The 19,588-nt window shown below is 43.5% G+C and overlaps 1 protein-coding gene across 1 annotated transcript; it reads left to right on the forward strand.

Moving 5' to 3' along the window:
- The first annotated feature begins 256 nt into the window (after nucleotides 1-256).
- On the forward strand, nucleotides 257-3,504 carry LOC100136690 (cyclin B1). The gene is given in 9 exon segments (NM_001124658.1): nucleotides 257-327; nucleotides 590-724; nucleotides 824-931; nucleotides 1,074-1,256; nucleotides 1,352-1,510; nucleotides 2,154-2,390; nucleotides 2,616-2,756; nucleotides 2,886-2,996; nucleotides 3,127-3,504. Coding segments are annotated over 9 exon segments (1,200 nt in total). The 5' UTR covers nucleotides 257-306; the 3' UTR covers nucleotides 3,232-3,504.
- Nucleotides 3,505-19,588: the final 16,084 nt, after the last annotated feature.

Raw genomic sequence — 19,588 nt, forward strand, 5'->3', positions numbered from 1 at the left:
ACAAAACAAGTTGATAAACCGTAATTAAGTACAATAAAGTGCCTTTGTTTTCAACTGAAACAAAACGTATTTTTCTTATTTATAAGGAGGCGGAAGTCTTTAAAAAAAATATGAATCCTGTCGTCATTACTGGTTGTCCTAGGAACGCATTCTAAGCGGCTGCGTATCATCCAATCAGATGACAATTAATTTTGGAACGCAGCGAATGGGATTCGAGTAAGCCTGCATTTAAACCACGGTGATTCACTCTTTGGTATTGTACAGTGCAGTGTTTTCTGTCTTCAGCAAATCAACTCATCTTTCGAAATGGCTCTCCCTATGACCAGAGTAAGTTTTATATTTAGCTGAATTTCTCTTTGTTGTAATGTAGTCGTGGCATTTGTTTTTTTTTCTTTTTTCCCTTGTATGCATTCGTTTAGAATAGTTTTGGAGCTCAGATGGCGATAAGTGAAATCGCCTCGTGCATCTGCAAAAAAATGTTTCCTTCTCGTGACATTCTTGCGTACTGTAGTCATTCAGTATTCGACATCCCTTGTTTTATTTGCCTGTGTGAATAAATCTCGCTACATGGTTTCTTTTATTGCTGTAGAGTCGCCTGGCTTCCTCAGAGAACCAAACTACTCTGCCGGGCAAGGCTGTTTTGGGAACTAAGCCTACACTGAGACCACGAGCTGCGCTCGGCGAAATCGGAAATGTTGGAGTCCCCAGACAGACTTTGAAAAAGGTGCGATTCCGGAAACGTGTTCTATGTATTGCTTACGATCTATTTGCCATGTTTTTTTTGTTTTTTTTATTAAAATACTCCGCTTCAATTATTCTACAGAATGCAAAGGCAGAAACCACTAAGGTGGTTGACAGGAAGACCAGCACGCGGGCTGAAAAAGCCCAGGTGGTTCAACCACCAAAGATAGTAGTTTTTGCCCCTGTTCAGGTGAGACTTCTGGGGTGATGGGCAATTTGTCTGCTTCATTTTTTTTGTTTGCCTTCAATCTGCTCAACTCTCCATTCACGTTTTGGACCTTGTTCACCACTATACCCCATATTGAATACAAACGTTGGTGTTTATCTGACAGGTTTTGCCTGAGCCAATGTCTCCCACACCAATGGAGACCTCTGGCTGTGCTCCCAACGAGCTGTGCCAGGCCTTCTCAGATGTCCTACTTAATATCAAGGATGTAGATGCTGACGACTATGACAACCCCATGCTCTGCAGTGACTATGTGAAGGACATCTACAAATATCTCCAGAAACTTGAGGTTGGTTTTGAAATTGAGTAACTATGTCCCTCAAATGCATTGTCTTACTGCATGTGCCTGTTGCCTACATGGCCCTCTGTCATCTCCCCTTGCAGATTGATCAGGCTGTCAAACCCAACTATCTGGCGGGACAGGAAATTACAGGCAACATGCGTGCTATCCTCATCGATTGGCTTGTCCAGGTCCAAATCAAGTTTCGCCTGCTGCAGGAGACCATGTTCATGACTGTGGGAATCATTGATCGCTTCCTTCAGGTAATAAGCCAGTGGGAACTTTCCCTTGACCAACTATCCTAGACATCCTGATCTGAAACTATTTGAAGTTTGGTGGGAATGTCTTTTCACCCCTTTTTCCCTCCCTAATTTCGTGATATCCAATTGGTAGTAGTTAGTCTTGTCTCATCGCTGCAACTCCTGTATGTACTCGGGGAGAACTGAAACGCAACCTAGCCGCACTGCTTCTTGACACAATGCCCATCCAACCTGGAAGCCATCTGCACCAATGGAAACACCTTGCTACCGTGTCAGCGTGCACTGCGCCCGGCCCGCCACAGGAGTTGCTAGTGCGTGATGAGACAAGGCTATCCCTGCCGGCCAAACCCTCCCCTAACCCAGACGACGCTGGGCCAATTGTGCGCCGCCTCCCGGCTGTGACAGAGCCTGGACTCAAACCCAGAATCTCTAGTGGCAGTGCCTTAGACCACTGTGCCACTCGGGAGGCCACATGGTGGGGATGTAGCAGACACTTAATTTAACCTGCTAGTAGGCTTATTTTATTTTTTGCCAATCCAGGATTTCAAGTTTGGGCAGAACAACAAAATGGGTTGGACACAACCATAAATAATTTGCTCCCATTACTGTGTGTGTGGTCCCAATTGATTGATATCTTGTTCACCAGGATAACCCAGTGCCCAAAAAGCAGCTCCAGCTTGTTGGTGTGACAGCCATGTTCATTGCCTCCAAATACGAGGAGATGTACCCTCCGGAGATCGTAGACTTTGCCTTTGTTACCGACCAGGCCTACACCACTGCACAGATCAGGGACATGGAGATGAAGATCCTAAGGGTGCTGAAGTTCAGCTTTGGCCGCCCTCTCCCCCTCCAGTTCCTCAGAAGGGCCTCAAAGATTGGTGAGGTATGCCAACCTCCTTCAACACTGATACACTTCCATTTGTATTGCTCAAACCCTGTTCCCAAAAAGCTACCTTCCTGTAGGTTTTTGCTCCAACCATGTGTGTAACTTTCTTAGTTTATCAACCAGCTAATTAGAATCTGGTGCAAAAAATCTATAGGACTGTAGCTCTTTGGCAGATGGTTGGACAGCCCTGGCCTGTATTCACACCAATTAAAATCTCTCCAGGTGACTGCTGAGCACCACACCCTGGCAAAGTACTTTGTGGAGCTCACCATGGTGGACTACGAGATGGTGCACTTCCCTCCCTCCCAGGTGGCCAGTGCCGCCTTTGCCCTCACCCTGAAGGTCTTCAACTGCGGCGAATGGGTAAGATGGGTCATCAGTTTGTTTAGTTCTCTTCATTTTTCTGAATGGCATCTACTTTTTTTTTTTGTAAGATATTCTGACCAGTGAAACTAGGCCATTTTTTGCTATTGCTCTGTGTCCTCACCCCAGAGCTCCACACTACAGCATTACATGAACTACACAGAAGACAGCCTGGTCCATGCCATGCAGCACATCGCTAAAAATGTTCTGAAGGTGAACGAGGGACAAACTAAGCATATGGTGAGTATCATACAAAGTACTGCCTCTTGCTTTGAATGCCACTTTGTTTGTGACTTTACATGCACCAATGATTAGTTCAAATTATTCTACAAAATGGCCCCTGTCCCCCTGATTTAATTCTTTGTTTCAGACGGTTAAGAACAAGTACTCTAGTCAGAAGCAGATGAGAATTGCAACTATTTCACAGCTAAAGTCTTCGCTGATCAAGGACCTTGCAAAACAACTCACCCTATGAGATGCCTGCTGGTGCTATGTGCTGCTTGTACTGTACAGAATATATGACTTTAAATGTTTTTATTTTTTTAGTTAAGTCTTAACAACTGGGAGAAATGTTAGTGTTGAAGTGTACAGCTTGTGTTCCAACACCTGGGTGTTGGACTTCCTGGTAATTAAATGCATTGACCTAAAGTAGGTATGTTCTGCCTGGCAATCAATGTAACTTGCATGTATGATCAAGACTGTATATTCATGTCATGCCAATAAACATTTTATAAACTTTTAAATCCTGTTTTTGTTTCATACTTTTATTTTATGTATTGTAATACCTCATCTTGTCCACTAGAAGGAGCCAGTGCTTTAGTTTCTGTCTTGGCAATTTCATGTGAAGTGCAGCTAGTTTCCTTTAGTGCTTGCATGCATGGCACATTTACAATTGGCCATTTTCTAGCCATCGCTTGTACATAAATTCTGGTTGGCATTTAACTGCTTGAGTTATGATATTTTGACTGGCTTAAAGGGGAAATGGCAACTCTGAGCATGGCTGGTGTTCACATGCATTCAAGACACTCACACGGTTACGCTTTTTATTTTTGGGACAACATGGCTGGGCTGACCCAGTTGCTCAGAGCTGCTCCTTTTCAAGGCCTCTCACTGCAGTCTTAAGGAGCATCTGCACAGACATTATTCAGGTCAGAGCCATTCCGCTGTTGGCCAGCCTCTGGTCCATCTCATTAAGTCCTCTGCTTTTGTAACCTAGACCCTTCCATTTTTGGGATCTGAACCCAAGGTAACAACCTGGTAATCCCAAATGTGTCACACCAGCTGGGTGTGTTTTTACAGGGTTGAACTCCATAACTGGAGCAAATAGCTGGTAAGTGCCTTGCTCAAGGGTACGTTGCCCATTTTCACCATGTCTGCTCAGGTATTCAAACCAACCTTTGCTTACTGGCCCAACACTAACCACTAGACTGTCTGCCACCTGTAGTCAACTGTTCTTGACTCTTTTCCTATAGGACGTAGATCTTTCCATTGATCTGTATCCTCTGCAATTACATTCATTTTGTTCAACCTTCAAAAGAACATGTTTCCTACACTTCCAGTGAGGCTAACAGCCATTCTAATGAGTTTAGTCTACCCTCTGAACCCACATTCTGGTTTAGGAACAATGTCACCTTGCTTTATTTCAGGCACTGTGGTGAATATTTTTGCTTGGGGGCTCCATTGTAAGCAAAGCTGTAGAATAAGACCTTGAGTATTCTCAAGAGGAATATGAGGATCCCATTAAAAGAACAGGACTCCATCTGTCCTGGAGCAAGCAGCGTCAATTCATCACATCAAGCTAATGGATACAGAGGCAAAAGTTATCACTTTAGCCCATCCACAGCTGAGGGCCAAGGGAACATTGTTCCATGAGACCCCCAAGAGGATTCTCAGAGGGCTAATGCAGTTCACGGCCACCTGTCATCTCAGAGTTCCCTCTGTACCCGTCATGATCACAGACCATCATTCACAGATCTGCTGACGGCTCTCAATCTGTTTGTTGGACAACAGCTTGGGTGACATACTGTGATTAAGCTGTCACCAAATGAGCAATATTACAAAGATAAGTTTTTATTTGGCATTGAAAACTTGGTTTATTGTAGTTTGTTGTACAGTTCACATTGCCAGTTAACATTGCAGCACTCAGAGAAATATGAATCTGTTGCAGAATTAAAAAACAAAAATGTTGCTTTAGTAAATTGCGTTAAGAGCACAATAAATGCAAAGTGGGGAAAAATAAAACAAATGGCTCCTCAGCCTATTTTCTTTAGCCTACCTTCTGTCATCATAGGCACAAGGGGATGTTGCTTAAAGGGTGTCTCTATAGGTTCATCTTTTCAGCTCTACTGTACCTTCTGCTGCTCTCCGTAGGGACAGATGCTAATTAGTCTCAGTTACACTGGAAAGCTGTTCTTTTAAACCCAGACCATTGCTGAGAACTCATGCTTGAAGGCTGAGGTCATGACTGGCCAGCCAGATCAGTTTACAAGACAGATTCCTCCTGTGGAGCTTGAAGCCGTATGGTTGAAGCAGCCAGGAACACTGGATTTTTGGCCTTTCGTTTTTTTTTTTTTTTTTTGTGGAAGTTTCATAGAAACCAGTCATATGACATAGTGAAATAGCAGATAGAAAACAGGAGTGACCACTCAACCGTAGTGGTGAATGACCGCTCTCTCATTACCCTGTGTGCTGTTGTTTGAATATTGAATAACAACCATATAACATATGGCAAAACTGTATTTATGATTTGTGAAGAATTATATAAAATTACACACTCTCTGATGACAGCTTGAAGGCAACTTTGGGATAATCCGTATTCAAACATATTCAATCAACACTAAGGCACAAAAGCTCATGCCATATTCTGTGTTTATTCAAGCCCTCCTCAATAAATGAATTCAAGAGTCAGCATTGAGGTCCAGAAAGAATGGAAAACTTGGCCTCAGAAACACCTTTCAAATTTCTGAGATATACATAACTCCCCCAAAGTTGAATTGTCCAAGACCAGAGTCAACAGTTTGGAAGTGTTTCTCAGTCTAAACATTATCCGAGATGGTCAGGACTTAACAAGTGCACCCTTCAAAAATGAGTCAATACACATTCTCAATTCACATCCACTGTGCCTGCATGTCTCAATTCAATAATGACAAAGTCAAACAAACACAACGCCACAGCTGTGATGTTAGGGTTTTTGTGGGGTACTAATAGGTCTGCAGCTGGCAAACGGACTGAAGTCTCTGGCCCTGAAAGTGAAGCACAAATAAACACAGGGGCATTCATTTTCACCATTTATAGATTTTCAAATAAAAATTGGTGTGCCTCCTGAACTTTACCAACCTTTGCTGCTCAATGGCACATGAAGGAAAGAAAGGCTCCTATTGTGGCCTGAACACTGGTCTATTTCAACCAGGTGTGAAAAGGAATCACTCATTGGTTCATTCCAATTTAGTGAGTGGAACACACAGGTCCAGTGTGGCTTAGTTGGTAGAACATGGAGTTTGCAATGCCAGGGTTGTGGGTTTGATTCCCATGGGGGACCAGTATTAAACATTTATGCACTCACTACTGCAAGTTGCTCTGGATAAGAGCATTTGCTAAATGACGTAACCTCTCTGTGTAAGAATTGAACGGCAACAGCTCTTTCATCTTCTTTACCCAACAAAGTTCATACCCTCACATTTGTTGAACAGCCTGTACAACATGAATCCTCATACTGAGCATTTTCTGACTAAACCAAACCCACTCAGTAAATTAAAAGGTTGAAATTGTTTGTTGGATGCCTTTGCTCAAAGAACTGAGAACTTCCCAATTCTTCTGACTTTGTAACCATACACAAGATACACTGGTAACATAGTATTTGTATAATAATTGCCTTTTCAAAATGGCAAAGCTGCCATTGCATGACGTTGATGATAGTTTGCTTTATATTTGATCAGTCAAATCCGATAAATTGTTATACCCTTTTTTTTGCATTTCTATCCATAGAAATGTGATACATTGACACTGTGTTGTTGTGCTAGAGCCTGTTTTGTAAGTTAACATTTTACTCCATTATTATCACGAGTTGAATCACACCCTTCTAATAGTCACATTTTTGAGGGATTAATGCCAATGTACTTTGTTGATGTTTTGAGTTTATGATATGTGAAATAATGAGACCAAGATTGCCTGTAAGTCTTGTTTTATTTGGTTATTTTTAAACAAACATTTTTGCCCCTTCATTCTTGGAACCACTGGCTTTCTCAGTATGCCTACATCAAGAAACATTTCATGTAAAACATAGGATACAACAAGATTTGTAGCAACAGGGACAGTTTCATGTAGAACCCTCTGTGGAAAATGCCCTTCAACCAGGAAGGAAGTGCAAAATCTGACAGAAAATGGCCGATTTCCAAAGCATATCATTCTATACTATCAGTCTATCCCCACCATGTCCTGTACTGTTATCTATGCTCAAGATAGCTCCACTCTTGATTCCCAAAACCATATTTCCACCCCAATCCCTATACACAATTTATTAATACCAGACTGGTTATATTCCAGACTGACTTAGACACATACACCACAATGCGAAGGAGCTATTGGCTCTGACTTCGTGGGATTTCAAGTCTACCCAACATTGAAACCATAGTGTAAAAGTCCCCAGATGTAGCCGGAAGTCTATGGGTAGATATTACAGAGTGACGTTAAGAGTCTGTATGATTACTCTTTCATCATGTGGCTAGAGCAGGCTGCAAGATGCTGTAATTTGACCTCGGTAAATCAGTCAGCCAAGCCAAAACTTCTCCAGTCATGTTATAAATCCTCAGTGGTGTGTAGGGAGGAGGGGGAGGTTGCTGCTGACACATTGTAAATCTACCTCTGGGTTCACTTGGCCGTTTCCTTTGTTTTTGTGAGTGTGCGTGGCAGTAGATTCCCAGAGAAGGCCATTGCACCTGGACACTGTTCCTGTGAGTGTGTTCACCTTTCTACCAACTAAAATGCATTCTTTAGAGAACAGCTGTCCATGCATCATCATAATTCAATCATGACTTTGATTGTGTTTCAATTAACCGGAATGGAAATAACACATGCCTATCCGTTACCTGTTTCCTTACCTAACATGATGGAGAATTAAATTGATGAATATGTCCATGTAAAAAAAATGTCAGTAAAAGTTTACTAGCATCAGCTGGGATGACCTAATTGTAAGAGCAGAGTGTTTGTGTAGTGTATTTGTAACGTAGAGCTCGCCAAAACACTGTGTGGACGCACACTGCTGAGTAAGCATATCCATAAATTAGAATGGTGTGGAGCCTCACTTTCTTTTACTTTCACCTTACAAGAACAGTAGGCAATTCCCTTCAAGAGACAATCCATTACTATCAACATGATTAAGCTCTTGAGATTTTCTATATTCTACATCTCTCATCATTCTCTTAGAAATTACCTTGAGCTTCTATCCCAATACGTCCCACTAACTCTGTGTTGTTGTTGTTTTTGTCACACTGCTTTGCTTTATCTTGGCCAGGTCGCAGTTGTAAATGAGAACCTGTTCTCGACTGGCCTACCTGGTGAAATAAAGGGGAAATAAAAAATAAATAAATCAACTAATAAATAATTCCCTCAATGACTCTGAGTTTGCAGTGGATAGTATAGAGGTAGCCTACTATGGACTCTATTCAATCAGATCTGCTTCAGCCGACATCCGCAAGGTGGTTGTTTTGTCTGTGTCGGAGGTGGAATTGCATTAGACCTTACAAATCCATATGTGACTCCCGGCATTATACCTAAACCGGACATTGCCATTGGGTGCAAATAGTCACATTGATAGAAATCCCATGCAGCCTTTTTTACAAGTTCGAACACTGGAATGCGAGATGTAAATATAAAAATATAAATGGAGCCATACTGAATGGCCGTTGTTATGCAAGCTCCATGGCAACTTAGCTATTTTGTCATTCTTTTGTTGTGCATTTTTACTTTATTTTCTCGAAATGTATCCTCTATCATTTCTTACAACCGACAAGAACGTTTGAACATCCGATCGGCAGTTACTTACCTCAATTCCGGCTTCAACTTCGATTCATCTGCCCTGGGCTCTTTCTGTAATTCCAGACAGTTTTCTGGCTACCCAAGAGGAAACGACGACGTTGCAGAGGCAAGAGAGGTGGATCCTGGCGAGATTAAGTTGAAGGGAAAACTTCCATTCGCGGATTTTCTACCAATGGGACTCTCGAAACTGCAAAATTCTCTGCTTTTCTCAAACATGGCTCTCGGACAAGATACACCACATGGCTATCCAACTCGATAGACTCTCCATTCACCATGCCGACAGGACAGTGGAGTCGGGGAAATTGAGGGGGGGAGGGGTTAGCCTCAAACCACAACTGGTTTGCTGACTTGAGCTTGGTGGAAGAGCCAACCCATTGTTCAACTGTCTTTGAATACCTGATTGTCAAATGCCGACCCTTTTACCTCCCGAGGGAGTTTTCAGCTGTTATCGTAACTGTTGTATACATTCCACCTCAGGACAAGAACAGGCTGGCACTTAACAAACTGTACGAGGCTATAACCAAGCAGAAAAACGTACATCCAGAGGATGCTTTTCTGGTTGCCACAGATTTTAATTCTGTGTCATTAAGGCACGTGATGCTTAACTTCCATCAACACATTTCTCTCACTACTAGGGGCGATAATGTCCTAGATTATTGTTATTCTACCCACAAGCAAGCATACAAGGCCCTTCCTCGTCCGTCATTCTGTAAGTCAGATCTCCGTACTCCTGCGTACATCGCCACAAAAGATTCATACACAACGCAATGTCAACTGCACTCCACAGTGCCCTCACCCACCTATAGAGGAATACCTATGTGAGAATGCTGTTCTTTGACTATAGCTCAGCATTCAACACCATTGTCCCCTCCAAGCTCGTCACTAAGCTTAGGACCCTGGGACTGAACTCCTCCCTCTGCAACTCGATCCTGGACTTCCTGACTGGCCGACAAGACCCCAGGTGGTGACAGGTAGACAACATCACCTCCTGATTCTCAACATGGGGCCCCACAGGGGTGTGGGCTTAGTTCCCTCCTGTACTTCCTGTTCACCCATGACTGCATGGCCATGCAAGACTCCAACACCATCATCAAGTTTGCTGACGACACAACGAAGGTAGGCCTGATCACCGGCGATAATGAGACAGCCTACAGGGAGGAGGTCAATGACCTGGCAGTGTGGGGCCGGAACAACAACCTCTCCCTCAACGTCAGTATTACCAAGGAGCTGATCGTGGACTACAGGAAACGGGGACGAGCACACCCACATCGATGGGGCTGCAGTGGAGCAGGTCAAGGGCTTCAAGTTCCTCGGTGTCCAAATCACTAAGAACTTAAAATGGTCCAAATACACTCGTAAGGTCTTGAAGACATCACCTCTTCCCCCTCAGGAGGTTGAAAAGGTTTGGCATGTGCCATCAAATCTTCAAAAAGTTCACAGCTGTGCAATTGACAGCATCTTGACTGGCTGCATCACTGCTTGGTATGGTAATAGCACCGCCCTCAATCGCAAGGCGCTACAGAGGGTGGTGCTGACAGCCCAGTACAACACTAGGGCCACTAGTGTTTCCACTTCACAATAACAGCACTTACAGTTGACCGGGGCAGCTCTAGCAGGGTAGAAAATTGACGACCTGACTTGTTGGAAAGGTGGCATCCTAAGACGGTGCCACATTGAAATTGTTTGTCTATGGAGAATGCATGGCTAAAACCTGTCAGCAAAGGGTGTGGCTGAAATAGCCAAATCCACTAATTTGAAGGGGTGTCCACATACTTTTGTATATATAGTGCATATCCTGATGCCTAATCACCGTACCCCTATACATATCTACCTCTATCGATCAAGTATCCTTGCACATTGTAAATATGGTGCTGGAACTGACCCTGTCTATTGTATACTTACTTACTTTGTGTTCTTATTTTTATATCTTGTGTGTTCTGATCTACCTTGTTATTTTTAGTGTTACTGTCACGGATCCCTCTGGAACTTTCATTGTGCACACCTGGCCTCAATCCCACTGATTGTATTTGTATATATGTTCCCTTTGTTCACCACGGTGCTGTCGATTATTGTTACTATGTCCGTTGGTGCGTGTGAGTACATGTGCTGTGTTTTGACTTTCGTGCCCTTGTGGATTGCGCAGATGATTACGGGTCTCGTCCTGTGTGGTAATCATTGTCCGCTAGTGTTATATATTCGACGTACTCTTCGCTCTTTTGTTTGGGTTTCAACCCTGTGTTTCTGTTACGTGTTCGATTGGTCTTTGTCCCCGTGCCTTTACACTGCACGCCGTAATTTGGGGCGTAATTAAAAAACCTTTTACGCGTTCTTGCGCCTGTCTCCCGAATCGTTAATACCAGCGTAACAGTTACATTGTTATTGATCACTGCAATGTTGGGTTTAGAGCTAGCAAGAAAGGCATTTCACTGAACTTGTGCATGTGACATTAACATCTTACGTAATCTACACCTCGATTTGGATGAAATCCTCATTATTTAATGGTATTTTCAATTTAATTAAGCGTAATTATTTATTTACAGCGACACTTTCTAGCTCTGAACATCGGGCCAGTGGGACGGATGTGGCTTTGTGACAATGATTGCAAGAGCAGCTGCTCACCAGGTTAAACGCAGTTCCAGCTCCTACACCGCCAAACATCCTCTATGCAGGTGTCTGCTATCACTAGATCTGATTGAATCTAAGCCTTAACCCTCTAGTCTAAGCCTGTCTAAACTGGGGAGGGGGGGTTATACTAAGCTATATGGAATTTCATAGGATGATCATTTAGCTATTTGATTTTGAATTTCAAGACCCTGTGAAGTATAAAAATAATATTTAAAACAATTAGTTTTAATGTTATTTTACTGCTATTAGCTCATACAAATGCATTGAATAACTGATTTAACTACATGGAAAAACAGATAGTTCCCCCCCAAAACCTAAAGGAAGTTTGTTCTGAAGTGTCTGTCCTATATCTGAGAGCTGTTTGAAAGATCAGGATTTTGTATTTTATTTTTTTGGCACTAAACTGTCTCCATGTATACTTCCATTAATTAAAAAAAACTGGTACCAGGACTCTTAAGACAAGTCTTGTGATGCCTTGGGTACATGTTTGTGAGAGTCTCACCTTTCCATAGAGGGGTCATGTTAGTGTGTAACCCAAACTGTTCAGACTTCTATAGACAGAAGTTGGCAGATCAGTTGTACTGACTTCAGAGTAGACCATGGTGTTCCTGAGAGTTTCATCTTTCCATAGAGGGGTCATAATAGTTTGTAGGCCAAACCATTCAGATGGTTTTGTAAGAAGACTGATTTTTGGGATTTCTCTGTCTGACAACCAAGAGCTTCTGGATATCAGAACAGCGATTACTCACCTTGAACTAGACTAAGATTTTTTATTTAATGAGTCGGACGCAAAGGATGTACTGCTTCTCTGAGACCAAGCCCAAATCCCCATTGTTTGCTTGAAGAAAAGATGGAAATTCAAGGCCCAAATCACCATCCTTCACATGAAAAAAGGAGATACCGGGGTGGAGATCAGGGTGCTTTGTGAGAATTTGGCGGTGAGTGGGTAACCCACCTCTGCCATCCGTTCTACTAACCAACGTGCAGTCACTGGAGCATAAACTGGATGAGCTCCGTTCTGCTTTTTCCCTGGATAATACCCGCCAGTCTGCACATATCACCCTGAGAATTTCGGACTGCTTTTCTCCACCATTACTCCAGATCATCACAGCTAGCTAGCTGCTACCGAGTGACCCAGCCCCAAAGCTAGCCTTTGAGCTAGGCCCAACTCCCGGCCTGCTCAGTGGACCCTATGATCACTTGGCTACACAGCTGATGCCTCCCGGACTCTTCACTATCACGACTAGAAGCCACTACATTGCTGGATTCCTGCCGTAAACTCTGGACCTTTGCATCAGATCATCGCAACTATCTAGCTGCTACCGAGTGTCTATAGTGGCTAACGCCCTTATCCCAAAGCTAGCACCAGTTAGCCTCGAGCCAGGCGCATCTCCCGGCTAACAAACAAAATTGACTCTTTTACCAATTGGACCCTTTGTCGACACGGAGCCCCGCCGATCCATCACCTCTGGTCTGCCAACGTAATTCCTTCCGATGTGCCCTCAACCGGCCTTTGTCGGATGTCGGTGAAAACGCTTCTGCTATCCCCGGCCTGCTAACTTTATGAACGCCGTGTCTCCCGCTTGCTAGTGTAGTAACGACTTCCCTGTTTCATCTTTTGCTGTTCACTGGACCTTATGATCACCTGGCTACATAGCTGATGCCTGCTGGACTGTTCATTAATCACGGTATTCCATTTTGTTTATTTCGTTTATCTGTCAGCCCCAGCCTTCGAACTCAGACCCTGTGTGTAGTTAACTGACCCTCTCTGCCCATTCATCGCCATTTTACCTGTTGTTGTCTTAGCTGATTAGCTGTTGCTGTCTTACCCGTTGTCTTATCTAGCTCTCCCAATCAATACCTGTGATTGCTTTATGCCTCGCTTCATGTCCCTCTCTAATGTCAATATGCCTTGTATACTGTTTAGGGTAGTTATCATTGTTTTATTTTACTGCGGAGCCCCTAGCCCCACTCAACAGCCTCAGATACAATGGGGCAAAAAAGTATTTAGTCAGCCACCAATTGTACAAGTTCTCCCACTTAAAAAGATGAGAGGCCTGTAATTTTCATCATAAGTACACTTCAACTATGACAGACAAAATGAGAATAAATAAAATCCAGAAAATCACAATGTAGGATTTTGCAAATTATGGTGGAAAATAAGTATTTGGTCACCTACAAACAAGCAAGATTTCTGGCTCTCACAGACCTGTAACTTCTTCTTTAAGAGGCTCCTCTGTCCTCCACTCGTTACCTGTATTAATGGCACCTGTTTGAACTTATCAGTATAAAAGACACCTGTCCACAACCTCAAACAGTCACACTCCAAACTCCACTATGGCCAAGAACAAAGAGCTGTCAAAGGACACCAGAAACAAAACAAAGACCTGCACCAGGCTGGGAAGACTGAATCTGCAATAGGTAAGCAGCTTGGTTTGAAGAAATCAACTGTGGGAGCAATTATTAGGAAATGGAAGACATACAAGACCACTGATAATCTCCCTCGAACTGGGGCTCCACGCAAGATCTCACCCTGTGGGGTCTAAATGATCACAAGAACGGTGAGCAAAAATCCCAGAACCACACGGAGGGACCTAGTGAATGACCTGCAGAGAGCTGGGACCAAAGTAACAAAGCCTACCATCAGTAACACACTACGCCGCCAGGGACTCAAATCCTGCAGTGCCAGATGTGTCCCCCTGCTTAAGCCAGTACATGTCCAAGCCCATCTGAAGTTTGCTAGAGAGCATTTGGATGATCCAGAAGAAGATTGGGAGAATGTCAGATGAAACCAAAATATAACTTTTTGGTAAAAACTCAACTCATTGTGTTTGGAGGACAAAGAATGCTGAGTTGCATCCAAAGAACACCATACCTACTGTGAAGCATGGGGGTGGAAACATCATGCTTTGGGGCTGTTTTTCTGCAAAGTGACCAGGACGACTGATCCGTGTAAAGGAAAGAATGAATGGGGCCATGTATCGTGAGATTTTGAGTGAAAACCTCCTTCTATCAGCAAGGGCATTGAAGATGAAACGTGGCTGGGTCTTTCAGCATGACAATGATCCCAAACACACCGCCCGGGCAAAGAAAGAGTGGCTTCTTAAGAAGCATTTCAAGGTCCTGGAGTGGCCTAGCCAGTCTCCAGATCTCAACCCTATAGAAAATCTTTGGAGGGAGTTGAAAGTCTGTGTTGCCCAGCAACATCCCAAAAACATCACTGCTCTAGAGGAGATCTGCATGGAGGAATGGGCCAAAATACCAGCAACAGTGTGTGAAAACCTTGTGAAGACTTACAGAAAATGTTTGACCTCTGTCATTGCCAACAAAGGATATATAACAAAGTATTGAGATAAACTTTTGTTATGGACCAAATACTTATTTTCCACCATCATTTGCAAATAAATTCATTAAAAATCCTACAATGTGATTTTCTGCATTTTTTTTCTTCTCATTTTGTCTGTCATAGTTGAAGTGTACCTATGATGAAAATGACAGGCCTCTCTCATCTTTTTAAGTGGGAGAACTTGCACAATTGGTGGCTGACTAAATACTTTTTTGCCCCACTGTATATATCAATGACGTTGCTCTTTCTGCAGACGATTCCTTGATCCACCTCTACGCAGACGACACCATCCTGTATACATCTGGCCCTTCTTTGGACACTGTTAACAAACCTCCAAACGAGCTTCAATGCCATACAACACTCCTTCCGTGGCCTCCAACTGCTCCTAAATGCTAGTAAAACCAAATGCATGCTTTTCAACCGTTCGATGCCCGCACCTGCCCGCCCGACTAGCATCACTACTCTGGACGGTTCTGACTTAGAATATGTGGACAACTACAAATACCTAGGGGTCTGGCTAGACTGTAAACTCTCCTTCCAGACTCATATTAAGCATCTCCAATCCAAAATTAATTATATAATCGGTTTCCTATTCCGCAAAAAAGCATCCTTCACCTATGCTGCCAAACATACCCTCGTAAAACTGACTATTCTACCGATCCTCGACTTTGGCGATGTCATTTACAAAATAGCCTCCAACACTCTACTCAGCAAACTGGATGCAGACTATCACAGTGCCATCCGTTTTGACACTAAAGCCCCATATACCACCCACCACTGCAACCTGTATCAAATCAAATCAAATGTATTCATATAGCCCTTCGTACATCAGCTGACATCTCAAAGTGCTGTACAGAAACCCAGCCTAAAACCCCAAACAGCAAGCAATGCAGGCGTAGAAGCACGGTGGCTAGGAAAAACTCCCTAGAAAGGCCAAAACCTAGGAAGAAACCTAGAGAGGAACCAGGCTATGTGGGGTGGCCAGTCCTCTTCTGGCTGTGCTGGGTGGAGATTACAATAGAACATGGCATGTTCATGTTCAAATGTTCATAAATGACCAGCATGGTCGAATAATAATGAGGCAGAACAGTTGAAACTGGAGCAGCAGCACGGCCAGGTGGACTGGGGACAGCAAGGAGTCATCATGTCAGGTAGTCCTGGGGCATGGTCCTAGGGCTCAGGTCGTCCGAGAGAGAGAAAGAAAGAATTAGAGAACGCACACTTAGATTCCCACAGGACACCGATTAGGACAGGAGAAGTACTCCAGATATAACAAACTGACCCTAGCCCCCCGACTCATAAACTACTGCAGCATAAATACTGGAGGCTGAGACAGGAGGGGTCAGGAGACACTGTGGCCCCATCCGAGGACACCCCCGGACAGGGCCAAACAGGAAGGATATAACCCCACCCACTTTGCCAAAGCACAGCCCCCACACCACTAGAGGGATATCTTCAACCACCAACTTACCACCCTGAGACAAGGCCGAGTATAGCCCACAAAGATCTCCGCCATGGCACAACCCAAGGGGGGGCGCCAACCCAGACAGGATGACCACATCAGTGAATCAACCCACTCAAGTGACACACCCCCTCCAGGGACGGCATGAGAGCGCCCCAGTAAGCCAGTGACTCAGCCCCTGTAATAGGGTTAGAGGCAGAGAATCCCAGTGGAAAGAGGGGAACCGGCCAGGCAGAGACAGCAAGGGCGGTTCGTTGCTCCAGAGCCTTTCCGTTCACCTTCCCACTCCTGGGCCAGACTACACTCAATCATATGACCCACTGAAGAGATGAGTCTTCAGTAAAGACTTAAAGGTTGAGACCGAGTTTGCGTCTCTGACATGGGTAGGCAGACCGTTCCATAAAAATGGAGCTCTATAGGAGAAAGCCCTGCCTCCAGCTGTTTGCTTAGAAATTCTAGGGACAATTAGGAGGCCTGCGTCTTGTGACCGTAGCGTACGTGTAGGTATGTACGGCAGGACCAAATCAGAGAGATAGGTAGGAGCAAGCCCATGTAATGCTTTGTAGGTTAGCAGTAAAACCTTGAAATCAGCCCTTGCTTTGACAGGAAGCCAGTGTAGGGAGGCTAGCACTGGAGTAATATGATCAAAGTTTTTGGTTCTAGTCAGGATTCTAGCAGCCGTATTTAGCACTAACTGAAGTTTATTTAGTGCTTTATCCGGGTAGCCGGAAAGTAGAGCATTGCAGTAGTCTAACCTAGAAGTGACAAAAGCATGGATTAATTTTTCTAAAGTTTGCAGCCATCCACTTCCTTATGTCTGAAACACATGCTTCTAGCAAGGGCAATTTTGGGGCTTCACCATGTTTAATTGAAATGTACAGCTGTGTGTCATCCGCATAGCAGTGAAAGTTAACATTATGTTTTCGAATAACATCCCCAAGAGGTAAAATATATAGTGAAAACAATAGCGGTCCTAAAACGGAACCTTGAGGAACACCGAAATTTACAGTTGATTTGTCAGAGGACAAAACATTCACAGAGACAAACTGATATCTTTCCGACAGATAAGATCTAATCCAGGCCAGAACTTGTCCGTGTAGACCAATTTGGGTTTCCAATCTCTCCTAAAGAATGTGGTGATCGATGGTATCAAAAGCAGCACTAAGGTCTAGGAGCACGAGGACAGATGCAGAGCCTCGGTCCGATGCCATTAAAATGTAATTTACCACCTTCACAAGTGCCGTCTCAGTGCTATGATGGGGTCTAAAACCAGACTGAAGCATTTTGTATACATTGTTTGTCTTCAGGAAGGCAGTGAGCTGCTGCGCAACAGCCTTTTCTAACATTTTTGAAAGGAATGGAAGATTCGATATAGGCCGATAGTTTTTTATATTTTCTGGGTCAAGGTTTGGCTTTTTCAAGAGAGGCTTTATTACTGCCACTTTTAGTGAGTTTGGTACACATCCGGTGGATAGAGAGACGTTTATTATGTTCAACATAGGAGGGCCAAGCACAGGAAGCAGCTCTTTCAGTAGTTTAGTTGGAATAGGGTCCAGTACGTAGCTTGAAGGTTTAGAGGCCATGATTATTTTCATCATTGTGTCAAGAGATATAGTACTAAAACACTTGAGCGTCTCTCTTGATCCTAGGTCCTGGCAGAGTTGTGCAGACTCAGGACAACCGAGCTTTGAAGGACTACGCAGATTTAAAGAGGAGTCCGTAATTTGCTTTCTAATAATCATAATCTTTTCCTCAAAGAAGTTCATGAATTTATCACTGCTAAAGTGAAAGTCATCCTCTCTTGGGGAATGCTGCTTTTAAGTTAGCTTTGCGACAGTATCAACAAGGAATTTTGGATTGTTCTTATTTTACTCAATTAAGTTAGAAAAATAGGATGATCGAGCAGCAGTAAGGGCTCTTCGGTACTGCACGGTACAGTCTTTCCAAGCTAGTCGGAAGACTTCCAGTTTGGTGTGGCGCCATTTCCGTTCCAATTTTCTGGAAGCTTGCTTCAGAGCTCGGGTATTTTCTGTGTACCAGGGAGCTAGTTTCTTATGAGAAATGTTTTTAGTTTTTAGGGGTGCAACTGCATCTAGGGTATTGCGCAAGGTTAAATTGAGTTCCTCAGTTAAGTGGTTAACTGATTTTTGTCCTCTGGCGTCCTTGGGTAGACAGAGGGAATCTGGAAGGACATCAAGAAATCTTTGTGTTGTCTGTGAATTTATAGCACAACTTTTGATGGTCCTTGGTTGGGGTCTGAGCAGATTATTTGTTGCAATTGCAAACGTAATAAAATGGTGGTCCGATAGTCCAGGATTATGAGGAAAAACATTAAGATCCACAACATTTATTCCATGGGACAAAACTAGGTCCAGAGTATGACTGTGACAGTGAGTGGGTCCAGAGACATGTTGGACAAAACCCACTGAGTCGATGATGGCTCCGAAAGCCTTTTGGAGTGGGTCTGTGGACTTTTCCATGTGGATATTAAAGTCACCAAAGATTAGAATATTATCTGCTATGACTACAAGGTCCGATAGGAATTCAGGGAACTCAGTGAGGAACGCTGTATATGGCCCAGGAGGCCTGTAAACAGTAGCTATAAAAAGTGATTGAGTAGGCTGCATAGATTTCATGACTAGAAGCTCAAAAGACGAAAACGTTTTTTTTTTTTTTGTAAATTGAAATTTGCTATCGTAAATGTTAGCAATACCTCCGCCTTTGCGGGATGCACGGGGGATATGGTCACTAGTGTAGCCAGGAGGTGAGGCCTCATTTAACACAGTAAATTCATCAGGCTTAAGCCATGTTTCAGTCAGGCCAATCACATCAAGATTATGATCAGTGATTAGTTAATTGACTATAATTGCCTTTGAAGTAAGGGATCTAACATTAAGTAGCCCTATTTTGAGATGTGAGGTATCATGATCTCTTTCAATAATGACAGGAATGGAGGTGGTCTTTATCCTAGTGAGATTGCTAAGGCGAACACCGCCATGTTTAGTTTTGCCCAACCTATATATATTTTTCTATTGTGTTGTTGATTGTAATTTTGTTTATCCCATGTGTAACTCTGTGTTGTTTTTTGTTGCACTGCATTGCTTTATCTTGGCCAGGTCGCAGTTGTAAATGAGAACTTGTCCTCAACTGGCCTACCTGGTTAAATAAAGGTGAAATAAAAAAATATGTTCCGGGATTCATCCAATGGCATTGAGGAGTATACCACCTCAGTCACCGGATTCATCAATAAGTGCATCGACGACTCGTCCCTGACGCTCATTGGATGTGGCAGGGCTTGCAAACTATTACGTACCCAGCTGCGAGCTGCCCAGTGACCTGAGCCTACCAGACGTGCTAAATGCCTTT

Source organism: Oncorhynchus mykiss, chromosome Y, assembly GCF_013265735.2.
Source record: "Oncorhynchus mykiss isolate Arlee chromosome Y, USDA_OmykA_1.1, whole genome shotgun sequence".
Lineage (NCBI taxonomy): Eukaryota > Metazoa > Chordata > Actinopteri > Salmoniformes > Salmonidae > Oncorhynchus > Oncorhynchus mykiss.